The sequence below is a fragment of the Gossypium hirsutum genome, chromosome D13 (assembly GCF_007990345.1).
Source record: "Gossypium hirsutum isolate 1008001.06 chromosome D13, Gossypium_hirsutum_v2.1, whole genome shotgun sequence".
Classification (NCBI taxonomy): Eukaryota; Viridiplantae; Streptophyta; class Magnoliopsida; order Malvales; family Malvaceae; genus Gossypium; species Gossypium hirsutum.
Genome location: NC_053449.1, coordinates 41,310,005 through 41,332,856, shown reverse-complemented (window position 1 = coordinate 41,332,856; position 22,852 = coordinate 41,310,005). Strand labels below are relative to the sequence as shown.

The 22,852-nt window shown below is 31.6% G+C and overlaps 1 protein-coding gene across 2 annotated transcripts; it reads right to left on the bottom strand.

The window, feature by feature from the left end:
• Window positions 1-1,624: 1,624 nt before the first annotated feature.
• LOC107920733 (protein ABHD11) lies at window positions 1,625-13,267 on the bottom strand. Of its 2 annotated transcripts, none has more exons than XM_016850570.2 (13): window positions 13,007-13,267; window positions 12,751-12,882; window positions 12,228-12,254; window positions 11,513-11,609; window positions 11,063-11,106; window positions 8,585-8,683; window positions 7,788-7,845; window positions 7,624-7,676; window positions 7,179-7,280; window positions 6,327-6,392; window positions 3,041-3,162; window positions 2,661-2,832; window positions 1,625-1,949 (listed from the first exon to the last, which is right to left on the bottom strand). In XM_016850570.2, the coding sequence occupies exons 1-13, from the start codon at window positions 13,250-13,252 to the stop codon at window positions 1,881-1,883; spliced, it is 1,287 nt and encodes a 428-aa protein (XP_016706059.2). In that variant the 5' UTR covers window positions 13,253-13,267; the 3' UTR covers window positions 1,625-1,880. The 2 variants fall into 2 exon arrangements, with proteins under 2 accessions (XP_016706059.2, XP_016706060.2); XM_016850571.2 differs by having other exon boundaries at window positions 12,751-12,861; window positions 13,007-13,265.
• Between the last annotated feature and the right edge of the window lie 9,585 nt (window positions 13,268-22,852).

Sequence of the window (22,852 nt, the reverse complement as noted above, 5' to 3'; positions counted from 1 at the left end):
AGGTTAAAAAAAATGGTGATTGACATTTTATTTTAATGAAATAGTATAAATGATTAATCTATATTCACTTTAATCAAGGGCTAAAAATATTTTTTTTTCTCATAGTTATCATTACAAAAATTTTCATTAAAAATTAAATCTAAATTGCTTTCTCTTAGTTACAGGTTAAATATATTATTAGATATTTGAATATCCTTGAATGGATATTCAATAGTCAAAGAAATTATTTTATTATAGGTGATTATAATTTTTTGCCAAATTTTGTTGAAAAATAAATTAAATCCCTCCCAAATCCCAATCTTTTACACCTAATTGAGTACTGGATTATAAGATAGAAAAAAAATTATAAGATAAAAAAATCTTCTTTTTTCACCTCCTCTATGGACTCCCAACTCTCTCACCCTTCCTTGCTACTCATCGTGCACCACTAAACTCCTCACTACCTCCTCTATTTCCACCATCATCCTCACTGAACCCCCCATGACTCTCTCTCTCTCAATTGTGTATTTGTTTTCTGGTGTATTCTCTTGTTTAATTTTGTTTGGGACTGCGTGTTGAGTAATAAAATCTTTTTTACTTCTCAAAAAAAGGGATTGTTAGTGTCAAGTTGATGGTGGGTTTCTTAAAATGAAAATGACTTGGTTCAAGGGTGTCGGTTTGTTGTTAAGTTGTTAGTGGTTGTTAGTGGAGATGATGGGGTTGAGGCTTGTGATGGAGGTTCTTCTCTGGGTTTGGTACAAGCACATGAGAATGATTTAGATGAGATGCAATTTGGTTTAGGGTTGAGAGAGGGAAGGAAAAAAGAAAGCAAAATGGAAAAAGGGGAGAAAAGAAAAAAGGAAAAAATTTATTTACTTTTTGTTGATGTGGCTACATCTTATTAACAACTCAGTGATATCAATCTCACCATTAAATATTAATGATTAACGTCAGTCAATGAATTTATTTTTGTTAATTAAAAAACTCAATTAAGTATAAAAGGTTCAAAAGAGTTTAATTGATAAATTTTATGGCTTATGGGTATTATTAAATATTTATCATTAAACCCTAAACCCTATTTTAAAAAGTTAAAATAGTATTTACAGTCTCCCTACTTTTTTACATTTAAAAATCAAGTCCTATTGATACAGTTAAAATTCAAGTGAATATTTGTTTATTTCAAAATACCACACTATCAAATTTTACAAAATAAATTTAACATTATTAATAATTAGACCTGAAAATATAATATAAATAGAAAAATTAAATTTCAACTGCACAGGGTACAAAAGCTTGGATTTAAAATTCAAAATTAACTAATTAAAACGCGTTACTCAATCTGCAACCATTCAACCATTACTGTCTGTAGCAATGATTTGATAATACTAATGTTAATTGCATCGCTTAGTTAATGATACAATATAACTTAATTACTACAGCTGTATTTAAAAAAAAAAACTTTATACCTAAAAAAAATCACTTTCTAACGAGCATCATTCTTTTTATAAATAAATGATAAAAGGATAAAACTTGTACAAACAAGTCATTTATCACTCCACATCATATTTGAACAAAGGCAATTTGAAGTAGACAAAAAAGAAATGTAGAACAACTATGTAAGTTATCAGTTACTATGGTACAGTAATGATTTAATGACTAGAAGATTGGTAATCATATGAATAAAGTTACAATATTGAGCTAAGATAAATGGCTAATTTTGATTTCATGCAACTCAAAGCTTAAGTTACCAGTACTCGGGAATGATTGTAGGATACAGGTATGTATCCAGCTCACTCTTTTCAGGATCATACCCTCCTATTCATATTTAAATGTGTTGGACGTGTACTTTAACCCAAAAAAGAGTCTAACAGATATCAAAATTTGAAAAGCATACAACCCCTTTAAGCTTTAACTCCCTTGAAAGAAAATGAAAGAATCCTGAAGAGTCCATCTGGGTTATCTGCATGTACCTATTAAGAAAATAAAGCAAGTTCAACATTACTAAAAATCTCGCACTACGGAAAATAGCTCTGCATCAAACCTAAAATTACAAATGATACAACTAGCAACTACCAGAACTATTCAGTAAGTATGCAACTAAGTCAACCCATGATTATAGGGATTTGACCCTCCAAATCCATGAAAAAGATATACCTCTGTTAGACATCTACCCATATCCAACACTTGTAATCATGTCCAACGAACATGGTTCCGAGTAGATGCTTTACGTATGTTCTTGCTATGTAAAAATGCAGCTAACCAGACTTCCAAATGTTCTAATGTGCTAACTGAAAAACGAGAGCTCTAGAGCAGAAAAGTTGCAAATTTTGTATTTCTCTTTTTCACAGGTCACACAAGTTTTTTCTATATAGGTTGCATACTTTCAAGCAGCCTGGACATCCCTTTTATCTCTTGACGAGAGTGATTTTTAGAACACTGTCAAAATTAGACATCATAGTGCGATAGTATAACCTTCTTGAAAAGCTGTGACATTTATCGGGATATACACACTTTATTGAGCATGAAACTCAGTAATACTTCTTACATCGTAGGTTCTACATCAACGTCATTCAAACACCAAAGATGCAACACGATAAGTAATGGGTGTAAATCCAGGCATATGTTATGTGCAAAGGAGAAAACATAAAGTAATTAAAGCATGCACAGAGCAATAGATGTACCCAGTGTCCAGCATCTTCAAGGACATGCATCTCTACTCCACCGCCCTCGTCAGCAGCAGACTCTTCAGCAGCATGAATCCGTTGAAGATCTTCAAGGGCCCATCGATGCAAACTCCTTTCTGCTTTCAAAAAATTAACATGCACACCACGAGGTAGATTTTCCACCACTTTCCTGTAATTATGCAGCCAAAAGAAACATATAATAAACAGTTGAAAGCTCTTTTCAAAATGAGAACAAATTTTACTTCTTATTTTTATGTTTATCATTTGAAATATTTAACATATAAAAGTCACTTAACAGACACCAACATTCAGTCTGAATATGGACAAGTAAAATAAAATCCAAACCACACCCTATAGCTTAATCCAGGTACGATTACCATAAATTTGTTTCTTCATAGGACTCGTACATTTCTGAAATCCCTTCAAGGTCAAACACCCACGAGAAACTTGATGATGAAGAACTAGCAGCACCAGTTGGTCGAAGATTAGTGACAACCCACTGAATGAATAAAACCAGGTAAAATTTGAGAAAAAGAAATATGATTTAATCTGAGAAACATGACAAATAAAGTCAAAATCAAATATGAAGATGGTATTCTTCTGCTCTTTATTTTTTTTCTTCTATAACCAACACAAAAATACACCCGACGGTATCTAAAAGAACTGAGAAACAAAAATTATACAGATAGCCAATTGAAGTGACAGCTTATAAGCTTCATTACCAAATCATGTGCTGGATATACAATGACAAATATGTATGTAGTAAGTAGAGCTGGCAATATTGGATACAATACGAGACGATTAAACATGCATGCAAAAAATAGCTAAATATACAAGAAACAAGACATAACACGGAAAAGAAACACAAACGGGACATGAATACACGAATGCATAAAATATATGTATCACAAATTATTACCATGTTAAATTTTATATAAATAGAAAATACTTTTAACACGATAACAAGACATGGATGCACGAATTTAAAGTAAGAATGATGTAAGCATTTCAAGAAGTTAAACATATTTTTTTTTTGGTAGAATTGTAGACAACCAGCAAATTTCTTTAATAACAACCTCGTCAAAGATTACTTAATACACATGGGAAGAGTGAAAACTAGGAAAAAATTGGGGGCAACAAAAATATGACTTTATCTGAGAAACATGACAATGAAGTCAAATCAAAGATAAAATGCTGTTCCTTCCCTTTTTTTATTACTTTTTCATGGTCATTAAATCATCTCAAAAACTAAATATAGCAATATCTAAAGGAACTGATAACCGATTGAAAGTCACAGCTCGCAGCTCAGGGCTTCTTTACCAAAAGATGCGCTAGAGATAGAATGATAAATCAGTAAACAGAAAGAATGGCGTAAACAATTCAAGAAGATCACATATTTTATGCAGAGTATCTGGCTTGTACATAACAGTTAAATCACAGAAGAAGCACTAGCAGCAAGACAATATCATTTCAATCCTGAACAGGGGGCAACTTCAATCAATGAAACGGCCATGAAAGACATTTTTTCCTTTTTTTTTTTTTTGGAAAGGTCATTACATACAAATTCATACGCCCTGGCTACTAACAAGCAAATGCTTAACAGACTTTACAGGATAATGGCATATGCTAGTTTCAAGGAACTCATAGAACAGGGCACAAAGATATAAAAGTACCTCCAATTGTAATGCTGGACATGGAATGAACATAATGTATTAAGTCTTCAAGAAGAGAATCTATGGGTAACAGATTAACTATATTGACAGGCATCCAGATACATTAGCTTTATGTCATCAATATTCAAAAGGTAGGAGGTTCTGAAAGCTACTCCTACTTCCATCTATGTTAGCATCTTACATTGTTAACCTTGAGACAAGATCAAGCTGTTTTCTATAAGATTGCCAAAAATCTTGTATCATAGAAGGTTGTGTATGTGTGTGCATGTGACTTATTTTAATTTTTGGTAGTGCTTAGCAGAGGTGGCAAATAGACAAGTTGGGCCAGTTTATATTGGGTTCAAGTCACATCAAGTTTGATTGTTTCCTGTTCGGGTTGTTCTCAAGTTGGGTTGTCCAGAGTTCAAGCAGGTTAGGGCCAATTCTGTATCATCTATAGTCTAAATGTTGGTTTTTTAATAAATTATATATTATATATACATGCAAATATATTTCAATTACATCCATATAAATATATTTATAATATGAAAATATAAGTTTTAAAATTATTAATTAGGTTCAATAACTTAATTTAATAATAGTTTAATTTTAAGTGCAATTATAGAAAAAAATAAAAGTTTAAAATATCAATATTTTGTACCAACCAGTATGGGCCGGTACACACTACAAGTTGGCATTTACTGAAACGGGTCAAAATCTCAACCGAAACGGAACCCAAACTACTTGGTACCGGTATGGTACCGACTACCATGTTTATGGGTCAAAATTAGAGAAAGAAGTGTATTTGAATATATACAAGGATATTAGTTTTTTAGGAAATTTTGAAATGGTTCAGAGGCTTATTTAGTAATTTAGCCACTATTTAAACTATTCTCAAGTCCTCTATCTTTAACATGCTTAAGTGGTTCACAAATGAAGTATAGCCAAACAGGATAACTAGACTAACTAAAATTTCTTATAACCAAAAATGAAAGCTAAACTACTAAAGGGTATCTTTTCCTATGACATGTTTGCATTTGCATAAATCTTGAATGGACTAAAATAGCAGAAAAAGAATGTTCCGCCCTCCAGAGAGAACGTAAATGATCAAGAAAATCAATTATATACTTGATTTTTAGATCATATAGCACATCCATGATAGTCAAGTAGATTGCCCAAATTGATGTGCCATATTTAAGATGATCTAAAATAAGGTGAAATTTTGTTGATTACAAAGACAAAAAGAAAAGCAATTTTTAGTTACCTAGCAAAGTAGGGAACTACATCCATGCTTTTGTCAACAAATTAAGCTGAAACCAATGTTGTCAAGGGAAAAAGGCACATTCTAAGCACTACAACACTTATAGAGTGCAAGGAAATAAATACACTCACTTGAGTGAAGGTGCAATAAGTATTTTTGTGTGTGTCTATGCATATATGAAATAGGCTAAAAATATGACACTTAGGATGCCGAACTCTAAAAAGCGGTCCAACTTATCCAACAAAACAAGCAAACTTTCTTCTTTTGTTGCACGATATATATGATTTCCCTATGGACCAATATCTATTCTTAAATACTCAAATATTAAGAAGTAGACAGTTTGAGATTAACTCCTTTCTTACTAAAAAAGCTACACTTAATGAGAAACTAAAAAATTAAAAATTAAAGAGAACTTCAGTTAGGCAGGTATTTTTGCACATATCGCCTTATAAAAAAGCATGCCTAGATGCACTAAGTGTGAACCTGATCAAATGTGCCTTGCCTGAGGCGCAGCACCTTAACAACACTGAACGAGACAATATATTACATTGAACGCATTTATAAAAGAACTGATCATGCAAATAAAGTGCTGTAGTATTTCTCCAATCATATAATAGCCGTCGATGGTGACTAGACACCAAACATAAATAATAGGCCCACTACATATAAAAACTATACCGGTTAATATGAGTATGAAATGAAGTAACACTCCAAAGGAGCCCCACACTTGATGATTGTGGAAAAAAATACCTGCGCAACATCCTTTGAGAACCCTTCCTGAATGAGAGCATTCACAATGTCCCTCTTTGAAGAAACCTGCCTCAAATAAAATTGTTGCAAGTTTAGAGCTACATACAAGAGAAGGAAAAGAACAAGAGTATATTTCTCTTTTTCTAAAGATGGCATGCAGGAAATGCAAAATAACAAATTGAAAATACAAGAAAATGATATATGGATTAGTTTAATTATTTCAGAAAAAGATGGTAACTATCTCCAGGTACAAATGAACCAGTAAATAGAAAATTTAAATCTAAGATTAGGGATGAAAAAGAAACAGAAACAATTCTATCTGAAGAGGTTTTACAAACAATATCTGCATGATGAGATCATATAACGACACCTAGCTTCAACGAAGGGAAATAATTAAGAAAAAACCATAAAAAACCATAATAGAGGCTCAAGTACTGTAGGTTGTCCAACCTATTAGCAAATAATATTCAACTACAATATGGCTTCCCAGTGCGTCTGGAAGACCATGTATACTAGAGTTACAGTAGCTTATGTTCCTAACCCTTGGATGCACAAAAACCCAATTTAATCCTAGCCATTTAAACTCTTTAAAGATAACGTACTACTCACATTACCTCTTAAACCATACACAAAAACTGTAAAGATCAAAGAAAACATCAAAATAACCAAGATAGACTGGTTGGGTTCCAATGAAGCAATAGCAAGGCCCAAGAAATCTACAAGGATGCAAATAATTGAATTAAGGAAGTTCAAATCCATCTCATCAAAGATCACACAAGGGACAATGGTCTCAATAGCACAGTTCATATATCAAATGAGAAAATAGATCCACAAAGTAACACAATAATTCACCTCTTTAGGCAATTTTCTTAAGAAAGATATTAGCTTCCCTGGATGGTCCTCGCCATCCTGGCCAGCTCGAACTTTTCCAGGAGTGGCATCCAGAACCCAAACCTATAGTATTTATAAAGCAAACCGTAAAAGACAAATTATAAGGAAAAGTAATTGGACGTTGGAGACAAGAAAATAAAGAACCAATTGATATATATGTATGTATGTATGTATTTCAGGCCTATGATTGATTATAGAACTACATGATCTTTTTTCCATATCTATATTGGACAAGTTGCAAATACCTGGGCTCTTGTATAAATTTGGGTTCCTTAAACCTCCCCAGATTAGATATATCCACCTTAAGAGATGTGATTAGCACTCAACCAGTGCATCACACTCAACAAGTGCATCTAAAAGACTAAGAACCAATTTGAAATTTTCTAAGGGAAAGAAAAGAACTTACTCTAACTGGTCGTGGAAGTGGCTTTGCTGCTTGTTCGACCATGCTCAGGACAACTGAAAAACAAATAGAAAGCATACAACAACTATTATCTCTTCAACTAATTATATTTATATCATATATCACCAGAATTTAGTTTATGAACCAATCTAAAGACTAAAAAGTACCTTTTCCTCCAAAACTATGGCCAATTAGGACACGGGGTGTTATTCTAAGTTGTGCAATCTATTCCAGCAAAAACCCAGAAAATTGTTAATAAAAAGAATAAGAAGTCTTAATGTATAAATTTTTTTCTCACATTTCAGGTTCTTTTCAGATACAGAGAAGTGGAAAACCACTTTTAAATGAAAGACTTGAATGTCAAGGACCTAGTTTATTAGATTAGCTTATAAAACTCTTTATTACTTGGGAAGGAAAGGACACATCTACTGAGATCAAAGCAGGTAAAGAATTATAATTGAGGGGTTGAATCAGAGAACAAGGATTATTTCAATTTCTCACTAATAAACGTCATCATCCTTTAAGTTCTTTTTTTCTTTAAAGGAATTTAAGTGATATAAGAACAATCCAAACTTTCCTAGGAAGCTACAATCTAGAAAATCAATCATAAGTACCATAATCAACGGAGTCATGCTTATAATTAAAATCAATAAATTACCAGAAGGAACAAAATTTGGTGTAGGTATGTTCTAAATATTCTAAAATATGGATACAAAGAAGCAAAATCAAATAATTTCAGAATGAAACAGGAGGCATTGAAGCATTCTCATCATTACATCTTGGTTCAATTAATATGTTAATGTATTAAAGCATTCTCATGAATATATCTTGGTTAACTTAATCAGAATTAACATATTAATTCTGCCTCATTATGGTTCTCTCTCACACAAGCCCATCAACAAAACCAAAATTCAAGGATCACATTGAAGTATAAAACTGACAGTCAGGCTTAAGAACCACGCACTAGTTTTAGCACGTCTAAAGCAGTTGAAGCAACAGTATGTGGACCTCTCGTCTTGATTGATGCTGAGTCACCGTGGCACCGCAAGTCTACCAAAACAAACTGCATCAAGCAAAATACACAAGTACATAAGATTCCTGGCAACATAATAAATTAAACTTCCTAGCAATCCATCTAGCTGCAGTATAAGTAAATAAGGGAGGGGGTAGGAAAGAAAATAAGTAAAAACCAAGTAAAGAAAGAATATCTCAGTGGCAGCACAATTACATGGGAAATGTCATCTTCACCAATCTAGCTCTAAGGTTAGTCCTCTTCTCAAATATACCAAATAAAAGTTCAGAGTTCATTATCTTTTAACAATCTAAGCATCTTAATCAATTAATTAATTATTTTCTTTATTTCTAATATATATTTATCACCAAAAAAAAGGCCGACGGAACATGAGGGCATTAAAGCTTGTTAATGCATTATGAAATAATATGGCAGTCTCACCCTTACAAGAGTTCTAGATTTAAAAAAGAAAAAGGATTCTCTTCCTAAGTTTGCCACATGGCAATATAAAAGGCCAACTTCACCTGCACTGCAAGAAAACTGACACCAACCCCATGGTTGGACCACATATAAGGATCCAATAGTTCTCCTACACCAAACTAAGACCAGTGATACCACGGTAAGATTCAAACAAACACCTTGGCCTAGTAAATTAAAGAAAACTTGAGACACTGAAGGATACAACTAAACCAAACCTAATCAGTTAAGATCCTGAGACAGCAATAACTCCACAGGTATTCAAATTGAAGATTGCACCCAAGAACCAGCTTTCAGTCACCTTTCATATGCGTTAATTGGCTGCTGGTGTACCATTTTCTGTGATTTTATTTTAATTCAAAGGCATAACACAAATAAGGCATTCTGTTCTATCATTGGGTACAGTGGTTGCATGGCATATTAGTGGGTTACTTTCCTAAGTATGATTTGCATTTTACTGACATGCATTTTCAAGATCTTTAATTCATTGACTTGGCAATAGTTCAACAAAGCTTATAACACTCCTGAAAGACAATGAACCTGTTCTATCCTATGTTCCATTCAAGCCCCAATATACATTGCTTATATCATAAACGCCTAGCACATCATTATGATATGGTATCTCACCAACAATTTTAACTAAGCTTTAGAAGTTAATTCCTAGTAACCTGCATTTTCCAAGTTAATTACTAATACATAAATATGCCCCTTCCCTCATAAACAAAAACTATCAATATTTATGGATTACAGCGTTGTTCTTGGAACACCATATACCATCTTTTCTTTATATTCACCCTTCATGTACCACACAAACTCTTTACTTTGTTTGGTCCTTTTGTTGACTAATATTTAACTTTCCGCCCATTCTAGTTTTCCTTTTGACAATATCATATTTTCTTGTCTCATAATTTCTTAATTCCTTATTATCTTTTTATTGAATTCATTCCCACTTTTTATTTAATATTTTTTACAGCCTTTTTCTTTTTAAATATAATAAATACTATATATGAGAATTTATTTTTTCCAATAGTGGTTTCTAACCACAAGTTTTACACATTTGAGAAATGACTTAAGTGAAAGTAATATTATAATGAAAAAGCTATCAAACCATTTTATTGAAATGTACTAACTGCTGCTGCTATGCCATTGGTTGTATTTAACTAATGATGGAAGTTTATTGATAATATTCTCATAGTTTAACTCTCAATCTTTTATTTTAATCCTTTTCGGACCTAGCATGTTAAAATTTCAGGCTTTTCTTATTTATTTTCTTTCTAACAGTGTCACACTGAATTTTGGTCTAATAGTTTTTTTCCTATCACTTTTTAATTTCTAGTTTTTACCTCGATCCTCAGACTTTTTCTTTTTTCTGATTGTCCTTCTCCTTTGTAGTAAGTATTTCTTTCTATTTTGTGCATGTTTCATTCAATTCAAGATTCAAATGAACCTAATATTTTCTTCTAAATAATTAATCAAGCATTTTGTTTCTATTTTATTCAAGTTTCATTCAGTAAAAGATTCAAAAAACCTTAACTTTTAACAATTTAAGTATCTCAATCAATGAAGTGCATTGTTTCCTTAATTTCCGATATATATTCATCATCCAAAAATAGCTTGCCACAACATGTGGACATTAATGCGTGTTAACATCATAATTTTCAAGAGCCAGGCTACCACATAATCCATTTTAAGCTGATTAAAAATATCCATCATAGAGATGTCATAACACCATCATAAGTTCAAGTAAACTCAAAATGATTATCAATATTGCTCTAAGGCATCAAATTTTTGTAAAACTACCAATAAAAGTCTTCCCTTTGAAATGGGAGACATCAGACATGGGACTTAGTAATGATAAAAAGAAAAAAGAAAAGAAAACCACCAAATTAATTCAATGGTATCACTACACAAAGTTACCAGGAGACTGAAACAAAAACTAGAAAGTTTCATTACCTGCCATGTTGGAAATTCTTGTGCCAGCCGCCGAACAAAAGACCCTGCAACATTTAAAACAAATGTACTTTACAATCCTCTTACTTTTGCAAGCAAATTCCAAACAATAATTTTTTTATCTTAAAATATAATGAGATATGTCCAAGAATACAAACAGCAGAGCATCAATACACAAACAGAGCGGAAAATAGACACATCAAAAAGCTCAAGATGTTAACTAAATTAAAAAATATTATGTAACCTCATGAAAGAGTTGGAAACAAGATTTTAGGATAACTCAGCCTCTCATGTGGAACAAATGAGATATATAATCACAAAGGAAAAGATCAATTAAATTCCCTAAAGAAGGTGCAAAACTATATCAAATGCAATCTATGATAGAAAAAGGGAAGCAAAAAACCATGACATGCATATTAAAAGGTATTAACCAATTCTATATTTGGTGCTTACCCCAGTTCTTTCTGGTACCAAGAATTCCATGCAAGAGAACAGCTGTTGGTGGCTCTGGAATTGACCTGTTCAGTACTACCATAGAGCTCCACTTTACCTGCGTAGGCATTTTTTTTGCATAAGTTCTCAGAAATTCGAGCAGAAACATCATTTTAAATTTAATGTTAAGAAACAACAGAATCATATTGAATCTCTTAAATGGAGAAAAAAAGAAAGGCATTTTACAATAACTTCTCATAGTTATCATACACTAAATATTATTATCACCATAATTATGATTATAAAATGAAAATAAAGCCTCATTTATCACATTAGAATTAGAATATTTTGGAAAGAAAAACCATAATTATTTTTTCCCTCAATTGGCAATATAGGTGATTCTGGTATCCCACTGCATGCACAAATCAACATCTAAAAAAATGGTTTTGCAACAAGCACATCTGATCAAGCAATTATAGCATGCAATAACCATAGAGGGAAGAACTTCAGAGGGTCAGACAAGCTAAAAAGCATGAAGAGGTTTTAACTTTTAAATTTAATATTGAATCCACTTACAAACAAATGATCTGGGCTTAGAATTCACCATATCAAACCAGTGAATGCAATCACATAATGCATCACAAAATCTTATACCAGGGACCTATTTTTCATTCCAATTATCTATTCCAAAGCTATAAGACTACAAAATACCGTATTTTAGTAGAAGAAAACATACAAGTTTCCCTTGAACTAGTTCATATGCCTGCAAAAACAAACATAAAAAGCATCCAGTTAAGAACATCGTACTTAAGAACAATGTTTAATTTACACAAAGAGATATTAATTTAACAGCCTCTGAACAAATAAGGATTTACACAAATATATGGATCAATAAAATACTTATGCTAGATTTGGTTGGAGTATTATTTTTTCCACATGTTTTAGTCCTTGGTTATCTATAACTAATCACAATTGGTACCTTTTAGCCACTCACATGACTGACTTATGGCAAAACTTTTCGCTTATTTGAAGAGCTCTTACTTTTTACAAGAGATTTTACTCATCTTTCTAATTGCAGATTTAAATTTATACTAATTACTCTTTAGAAGAAATGAGTTAAATAAGTTTTTTTCCTCGTGTTAGTAACCAAGCTTAGCATATTCTCTAAATATTCGAAAAGTTGCGAACTAGACCCTAGTATTAACATCGCTCTGAGGCGGGGTTGTTTATGTGTAACAGTTCCCAAAAGTTTCATTTACCAGTACAGAAGACGGATCGGCTATATCTCGATCACGCCCAAGCCTCTCATTTATCAATGTCATGCATACGCTTCGTTTTCTGCTGTATCTACTCGACCTACCAACGCCTATCTGGGAGACCCGAAATGTGTCCTTCAACAGAAAAATAGGAGGAAATCCCGAAAAAAACAGCATTAATGCAGCTATAAAAAAAATGGATCAACGAAATAAAAAAGAAATTAAAAATTATAATGTTAGTAATGCGAGTAGAATTTACCTGGAAGGGTGGGGAAATCCTAATAGTGGGTCTAGAACTGATGGGAGGGAGCGAATGTAAGTTGAATTGGGAGTATGGTGGAATAAACGGTGGCCTCTCGCCGGGAAAAGAGGCGGTGAAATTCGAAAGGAAGGACATTGTTGAACATGAATGACGGAATGACCAAGAAAAAAGAAGCCGGGACAACTCAGCCCAGCCGGCAGAAACGTGACGAATGAGAATCTCAACTAATTTATAGTAGTTCATCGACTTGATTAATACTTGGGTAAACTCTACATTAGTCACTAAACTATGTATAAGCTTTTATTATGGTCACAGCAACAATTTGATCAACAAACTTTTCGAATTTGGTTTTTGGTCCCTCGGGACTAGACCTGTCCATGGCCCGGGTCGGGCTGGGTTCGGGCCGGGCCCATAAAAAATTTTCAGCCCGTTTACTAGGCCCGGGCCCGGCCTGGCCCAAAATATGGGCCTGAGATTTTGCCCAGGCCCGGCCCGAAGAAAAAATATGGGGCCCCAAGCCCGGCCCATTTTTAATTAAAATTAAAATTATTTTTTTAATAAAATTAAAACTAATTGTTATTAAAATTAATTGTTAGTAAAATTATTAAATTATTAATTGTTAATTGTATTAATTGTTGTAATAAAATCTAACATTTGATTAGTAAATTTATCAAATTATTAATTGTATTAATTGTATTAATTGTATTAATTGTATTAATTGTTGTAATAAAATCTAACATTTGATTAGTAAATTTATCAAATTTTAATTGTATTAATTGTATTAATTGTTGTAACAAAATCTAACATAGTAAAACAAACTTGATGTTTTATTATTATTATTTTGTAACACTAGTCAAGAAAATGAAAGTAAATAAACTTAAAATAAAAAACTATTATATTTTAAAAATAAAAAATATATATTTAATATTTTTCGGGCCGGGCCCGGGCCAAAAAAATCTTACCCGAGGCCCGGCCCATTTTTTAAACGGGCCTAAAATTTTTCCCAAGCCCATATTTCGAGCTTATATTTTTACCCAAACCCTCCCATATTTTGGGCTGGCCATCGGGCCGGGCCGGGCCGCCCGGCCCATGGACAGGTCTACTCGGGACACTTTTTTAATTGGTATGATAATAATTTTAATCCTTAATTTTTATATTTTTTTTGTCAATTCGACTTTGATTCTATATAAAAATTATTTAAAATTTAAAAATATTTAAAAAACAGAAAATTTTATATAAAAATTTTAGAAAAATAAACTATCGAAAATGTTGGTTTTGAATAACTAAAATATACTGTAAATAAAATTATTTATCATTCAATAGATTCCAATAACAAATTAAAAATAAAACAAAACAAAAAAAAAGTTAGATCATTGCATACTTCTTCAATATTTCTTGAAATCTAATTAGTAATATCCTCGAGTCAAGTTTTAAGCCACTAAAAAAATCAAAATCTGATATTATAAAGACTTGTGAAATTGATTTTGATGTCATTTTTTTAAAAAAAATAAAATACAAAATATACCAAAAATTTTCTTTTTTCAAATTTAATTCAAAATTTCAATTCATTTAAATTATTTTCCAAAACCCAAATTATAAATATAAATTATGTTTTGAATTTTTTTCTTATAATGAAAAAGCCATGTAAGAAAATCAAAGAGGTAAAAAAAAAACAAGAGAACCAATAATTTTGCTTAATCTTTTTATTCTTTTTATGTTTTTTTTAAATAATGGATATTGGATAATTCTATACAAAAAATACAGAGAGAAAATTTAGAGTTTTAAAAATAATTTTTCCTCATTTTCTCTCATTTTATCTGTTTTTGAAATTTTTCTTTACTTTTTATTCTAATTTTAATTTTAATTTTAATTTTAATTTTAACGTTTAGAATTTTCTAATTTTTTAAAAGATTCAATTTTTATCATTTTATATATAATTAGGATCAAATTGACAGAATGTATAAAAATTAAAGACTAAAATTATTATTAAATCAACTAAAAAATGTCACTTAACAGTCGAGTGATAAAAAATAATTTCAAAAAAATTCAGTAATCAAATTATAACTTTTTTAATTAAGTGATCAAAATGAAAATTTATCCGGTTAATGGTCTAATTTAACACACTTGCCTTTTTCCTTTAGCAAATTAATTGTTTTCAAGGGAAAATATAAATAACTATTAAAAGATAAATTTATAAAAAATCAAAATCAAAATCGTAGAAAATTATAAGAAAAAAAAAAAACAGGGTAAATCACATAGATAGTTGCCCCATAGTTTAACGCAGACTTGTTCTGGTCACCAGAAAAAAGGCCTTTATTAATTTACCAGCTCTCCATTAGACCTATCCATGGGCCGGGCGGCCTGGCCCGGCCCGACGGCCCGTCCAAAATATGGGAGGGTTCGGTTAAAAATATGGGCTCGCAATATGGGCTTGGGCAAAAAATGAGGCCCGTTTAAAAAACGGGTCGGGCCTTGGGCACCACTTTTTTGGCCCGGGCCCGGCCCGGCCCGAATATAATAAATATATATTTTTTATTTTTATTTTTATTTTTAAAATACTTTTAAAATATTTTTATTTTTATTATTTTTAAAATAATTTTTAATGTTTATTAAAAAATGGGCCGGGCCGGGCTTGGCTCGGGCTTATGATATTTTTCCCGAGCCAGGCCTAGGCAAAATTTCAGGCCCATATTTCGGGCCGGGCCAGGCCCGGGCCTAGGAGGCGGGCCAAAAAATTTTTTTCGGGCCCAACCCGAATCCGGCCCATGAACAGGTCTACTCTCCATAGCTCAATTTCATTTTGTAGTCTATCCATCGTTAAAATATTTTGGATACCACATGAAAATATTGATGTGGCTTTGTTTCTATTGATATAATAATTTTTGCCCTTGATATTTTACATAATTAGTCAATTTAATCATATTTCTAAAAATTTTAACAAATTTATTCCTCAATGTTTACATACCCTATCAACTTAGTCATAACCCTAAAAAATAAAAAAGTTATAACTATAATCAATTCAAAATGAAAATTACATAAAAATTCAAAAAAGATTTTAAAAAATAAAAAATATTATTATACCAGCAGGCTGCTTTAGTATTTTCATCTGGTGACCAAAGCTTTTTAACTATCGAGTGTCTACAAAAAGAAATTAAATTAACGAGAGTGACTAAATTTAAAAAAAAATAGGGCATCCAAAACAAGAATGCGTTAAAACTTGGGTGATTGTTTGAGTAGTGTAGCAAAAAATATTAAGGATTACTAAAAATCATAAAAATTATTTAAAATTATAAAAAAAATTATTAAAATGATAAAAATAATTAAAATTATGAAAATTGATAAAATTATAAAAATTATTAAAAAAAGTCATTAAAACTTGTTAGGCTGTGAGTTAGCAGAAGGTGATGATGGTTTCACTAATAAAGAAATAAGAAGCTTAAAGTGTTATAGTGATCGGAATTATGTGAGGGTGTTAAGTGAGGAGTTTGAGAGATGATAAGTTTAGTGTTTTGTAGTTTAAGGTGCTTGAAAGGTGATGCGAGGTAAGTTGATAAAAGATGGATTGAGGTAATATATACGATTGTGTGTGTGAGAAAACAAAGAGTGGTACTTTTTAAATTTTTATAATTTTCAATAATATTTTAATATTTTTCATAACTTTTATAATTTTCTATGATATTTTATAATATTTAATAATTTTTTTAAAAAGAATTATCATATTTTTATAATTTTTAATAACTTTTTTAAAAATTTTCCATATTTTCAATTATTTTTATGATTTATAATTTTGTATTTTATTATAAAAATATTGTATTTTTAATAATTATTTAGAAAAATATTATAGTTTTCTTTCACATAATTTATTTTTTCTAAAATTGCCTCCTTACACGATGATTTCACAATAAATTTTTTTTATAGCACAACACATGTTGAAAGCAAGTGAAACCTCCATGTCAAGTAGCATTTTCACCTGAGTTCAACATGTGTCATTTCTATATATATATATATATTTTAAAGTGTCCCCTTACACAACAGTTTCAATATTACAAAAAAAGGCAATTTTACCCAGCTTTGATACTTGTGGTTTCTGAAATAATTTTTTTATTTTAAAAGTGCCCCCCACACATGGAGATTTCAAGATATAAAAAAAGAACATTTTACCGAGCTTCAACACATGTCGTTTTTGATATAAAAAACATTTTTTTTTTTTATTTTGGAAGTGCCTTTTACATGGTGGTTTCAATATATATAAAAATATTTGTTTCTAAAAGAACCCCCTTGCACAGCGACTTTAATATGTAAAAAAAAAAATTCTACAATAGTTGGTTTAGGGGGTGATTTTCGACCCTTACCCAACAGTCAATTGAAGCATCCATTGGGCAAAAAAATTCAAAATTAATTTTTTATCTAATTTTATCCCTTCATTCCATCAAAACCCCAATCCCTAATAACATCATATCACATGATGTCTAGAGTACTATATCCTCAATGTGATTCTACTATTACATGTCAGTATACCGCACTTGTTGAATGATGATCTCTTGTGAGTTGGATTTTTATTTGAATTTAGTCTGGAATATCTATACCAATTCGTTACACCATCAACATTTGTACCTCCTCCGTATAAAGATCCATTTTCTTATAACGGAGTATAACACCCCAAACTCAGCCTAGATGTTATGGCCGTATCTGGCAATGTCACACGATAGTGTTTTTGAAACCTCGATGTTACGATGAAAACATTCCATGTTATTATCTTTAGTAAACCTTTGTTAGAACTTAGGAAGTCGTCTTTATTCATTTAAAACATTTGTTTTGAAACATCCATCGTGCGGAAGCTTTAATAAAATAGTCTAAGTGATCATACGTTTAGAAAATACTTTAACTTTTTGAAAACCGAATTTCCTACGACCAGCAAGTATAAATCCATAAAGTAAAATAAATAAATAAAAACTCAAAATTTAAAACCAAAGTCTCAGAGGGTCCTTAAATTACAACCCAAATAATCAATAATAATCAAATTATAATTCGTAATTGAAAACCATGAAGTCCAAAAATTACTGTGGTCACCGCTGAGTCCTCAGTCGCGCCGATCCATCTAAGTTTAGGGATTACCTTGCACATTAAACAAAAAAGGCGAGTTTACGTAAACTCAGTGTGTAATCCCGCAAAAACAAACAAACAATCAGTATTTACAGTGCACAATTGAACCGTCTTGGGCCTAAGCCCTTTTTAGTGACAGTTTGGGCCTTAGCCCATCTCAGTACAGTGTCAAAAATGCAGTAGGGTCTTAGCCCATCATATTATCAATAGCAGTAACAATTATACAATAGCAAAATCCTACCCAACCAGCATCTACAAACCATCTCCGTCCAACCCTACACTTCATGTGGGATATAATCAACCCACCCATCCCTATACTCCAAGTAGCACCGAATGCGGCACAAAACAGTAGTTTGCAGCTGAGCTGCAGTAAATTAGGCTTAAAGCCTTTCAGTACACTTCCTCCAAATAACAACCCCCAACCCAATGCAATGCAACATACCATGGATGATATGCTACTATGCAATTTCAGTACAAATATTCAACTCAAATATTAACATGCTTAGTACAAATATCATCCAACCAATTTCACACATTTAGGGGTCTAAGTAGTGCTTACCGACCTTACAGTAGGTTCACAGTCGACTTAGGCGACCCGTGCAACCTTAGAAACATTTCGGTAAAAATGGGCCTACACGCCCGTGTGTGCTTGTGTAGCCCACTTGACCCAAATTGGCCTTGTTCCTGTGATCCATTTTTAATGTAACCCATGCTAGCTAAATATTCATATATGTTTCCACTTTTTACTAATATGATCATTTAGAGCTGTCTACTTGAGTCATTGTCACTAAATTATTTATAACTTGAGCTACAGAATTCCAAATTAAGATCCGCTTGATGTTTTCGAAACTAGACTCACATACCTTTCTACCATAAAATTTTCAGAATTTATAGCTTATCAAGTAAGTACATTAAAATCTTCAAATTTATCCCTATTCTGCTATTTGACAACTTCAACATTTCTTTACTAAAAATTATTTCTCTCTTAGTACGAAATTTGGATGATGTTTCCATTTATTTTTCTTGAAAGTAGACTCATTAAGGATTTAAACCTATATATTTAAGCTCCTAATTATTTTTTTTTACAAATTTTTATGATTTTCCAAAGTCAACATAGGGGAGCCCGAAACCATTCTGACTTTGTCTCACAAAATTCATTATATCTCATAACTTACAATTTCATTGCTTACACTGTTTTTCCATGAAAAACTAGACTCAATAAACTTTAATTTCATATTTATTAAACCTCTAACTCAATTTCCACTATTTTTTATGATTTTTCAAAATTAGACTACTGCTGCTGTCCAAAATTATTTTAGTGCAAAATGTTGATTTCCAAGTTTATAACACCCTTATTTCCTTTCTCTACAATTTTTCATATCATTTTCTCTTATTTCTCAACAATAAGCAATTTTGACTTTTCGCCGAATCCCATTTTTTACGTTTCGAGTACACACCTTGTATCGATTTTCTGTGTGAAGCAACCCGAGCCTTCAGAAACTGCAACGAATTCGATAACTAGTCATCTCCACACACTGGAATATCCGCTTAAAACCTTTGAACAGCGCCGAAATAGATGAAGTCGAAAGTTGCACCCAAAGAGATGACTTGTAAAAAAAATATAAAAACAAAAATAGAGGGGAAAGAGAAGAAACAAGATTCGGCCAAAGGGGAACAAAAACCAAAAGTGAACCAGAAGGGAGAAAACACGGCAGAGAACCAAAAGTCTAACGTTAGAAAATTTGTTGGGAAAAGAAAAAAATAGAAAATTGATAAGGAGAAAATCTTATTTTGATAACTTCTCCTCAATTATCTCCTAAAAACACTCCCTAGTAACCCACTAAAACACAACTGCTTAGCAATCTAGTTTAATTTGAACTCCACCATGCCACACGCCTCAAACAAAAATCAATTCCCTTGTTTGCGCAGGGACTCAAACACAGGACCTCCTACACACTACTACTCCGCTTAACCACCAGACTAGCAGGCCCATTTTGATAAATTTTTACGAACAATCAAATAAAAGCCTACTGAACAAGAGTAAGGCCTAATTCATTCAAAATACCAAAATTTGCCCAAGCGAAGGCTTGAACTTAGGACCTTCCAAACACTCTCAGAACTCATAACCACTTAAGCTGGCAGATATTTGTGTAATATTTTCACAATAACGAAATTAGAAATTTTGGGGCGTTACACGGAGTGGGAACTTCCGCAGTGATACAACCTTCAGTAGCTAAGGTTGTATAGAAAGGAGAGGGATGCCAACACGAATGTGACAGGATTTAGTGATCCATACTATGATGAAGAAGCAGATGGTGTTGAACAAAAAGGTGATATTCAAGCCAATAAAAGAGTGGATGTCGTCAAACAAGAAGTGGATATCCCACCATATGAACCTTCCTCTCATATGCAATTGATCGATGAAGATGCAATGGATGCGTTAAAGTTCCCTGAATATCTTGATATATTACCGGCTCTTAAGCTTCCAACTTCATATTTTGGTGATCTATCTATTGGGACATAATTTTCGTCGAAAAAGAATATACTAGCAATCATGAAGCATTACAACATTAAACCCTCCTAAAATTATAAGGTGGTGGAGTCAACCCCAACCAAATATGTTGGCAAGTGAGTTAAATCTGGCAATGGGTTTAATTGGTAGATAAATGCCTCACTTCCAAAGAAGAAGTAGATTTGGAAATACAAAAGCATAATGGTCTACATACATGCATTTTTGGACGGTTAACGGAAGATCATCATAATTTAGATTCCAAAATCATATGTTAATGCATAAAGCTTGATAAGAAACACGTACGAAATAAGATTGAAAGCTTTTCCAAGTCGTATATTTATCCTAAGGCTCTAGAAAAATTAGGATATTTGGATTTTACTAAACCTGAAAACAAAACAATCCAAGTTGGATCTAATTTAATAAAAAGGCAGCAAGTAAAATGGGTAGAAAAAGCAAGAAAGAATAAGTAAACCGAATTGAAAAATTAGGGTTTCTAGGAGTCCAAGTCAGTTTGAAAGAGAAGACTTGTTCTTGATGAATTTGGAACAATTCAAGGTTGCCAAATAAAAGAAAACAATTTGTTATAATAGATTTGAAAGAATAACAATTAAAACCGAATGAAATCAAAAGGAAAGATCAAAAGAATATTTGGCCAGCCAAGAATAATGGAGAACCAAATATTTAAAGTAATTTAGGTTGTTATTGATTTAGAAAAAGTTGTCAAAATGAGATTTAAACAAGAGAAATAAAAAATAGTAATTAAACAAAATTGAATGAAAAAGAAACCCAAATCAAAAGAAAGAGAGGGTGGTTGGAAAAAGAGTCCAAGAATGATCAAACTAGGGTTTCTTGCATGAGAAGAAACCATTCTTGAACTTCAAAGAAGCCCTCAACCAAATCTGAAAACAAAAGAACAAAATAGTTTGTTAAAATGAAGAGTTAAGCAAAATAAAAATTGTTTTGTAACAAAAGAATTCAAATCAACAAGAAAAGAAAAGAACTCCTATTTTTAGGTGCTTCTTGATGAGAGAAGATAGTAGAATGTCCTTCTTGATTGAAACAAGACCTAGAATTAAGTCAAATGAAATATTAGATTTAAATAACAAGAATAGAATAGAAAAACAAAGAAAATAAAGAAAAGAGATGGAAAAGATGGAGATGGCATGTGTAAAAAGTCCTAAGGAGCCTTTGAAACAAGATGAATCCATAACCCCCTTCAAATGACTCTAATTTTCCCTTCTAATGTAACAACCCATTTTTTAGTGGTGTCGAAAATAGTGGTTTCAAGCCACAAATCCGATAATTGATGTTATATAAATAATTAATTGATATGATAATTGATGTTATATAAATAATTAATTAAGTTCAAGTGGTAACCCCCTAAAGTCAAGTGGTTTTAGAAAATGATTAATTAAGGTTGTATTAAAGTTTCGTTAAGAAAATTTAATGTTTCGATAGTTAATTAATTGAAAATGACAAAATTGTAAAAGATGTAAAATTTGATCACTATTTGATTTGAGTGATTAAATGGGTTATTGAATAAAGGAAAAGGGATTTAAATGGTAATTAAACCATTTAAGGAGTTAGTGGACAAATATGGACATAGATTTGGTGTTTTAATTAATTACTAACCAAGGGTAAAATGGTAATTTGATAAATTAAATAAAACAAAGTTTTTATCATCTTTTCAATTCCTTGATTCATCGAATTTGAAAAGAAGAAAGTCATTGTTAGACCTTGAAGCTTCGGCCAAGATTCCATGTATGCATGTAAGTCCGTTTTAGCCCCGTTTCTAATAATTTTTTATGTTTTTTAGATCGTTGCAACTAGGTTTAGATAACCCGTACCTTTGATTTTTGAAATTGTTAAAGATATTGAATGTTGCCATTGATAAATATTTGTGACTTTAAATATTAAATGATGAAATTGAGGTATTAGTTATTATTTATAAGTATTTTGTTAAGTAATTTTGATGAATTTACCAATTAGGGACTAAATTGTTAAAATAGTAAAAATACAAGAATTTGATGTGAAATTATTACAAATTTGGGCTGTATTGGGTGCCATGAATATTCGGTTGGCATGGGTTTGCATTAAAAATGGTTAATTTGCATGTTTTAGGCTTAAGGACTAAATTGAATAAAAGTAAAATGTTAGGGGTAATTTTGTAAAAATGTCAAAAATTTTAAGGGTAATTTTTTTACTATATAAATTAATAAATTGAATGA

Excerpts from the sequence above, each read along its gene's own strand:
- LOC107920733 (XM_016850570.2), bottom strand. The coding sequence starts at position 13,252 with ATGAACTACTATAAATTAGTTGAGATTCTCATTCGTCACGTTTCTGCC. Across the intron at positions 11,107-11,512 it reads TGGTACCAGAAAGAACTGGG|GGTCTTTTGTTCGGCGGCTG; the intron begins GTAAGCACCAAA and ends TAAATGTTGCAG. Across the intron at positions 7,281-7,623 it reads CACTTCCACGACCAGTTAGA|GTTTGGGTTCTGGATGCCAC; the intron begins GTAAGTTCTTTT and ends TAAATACTATAG.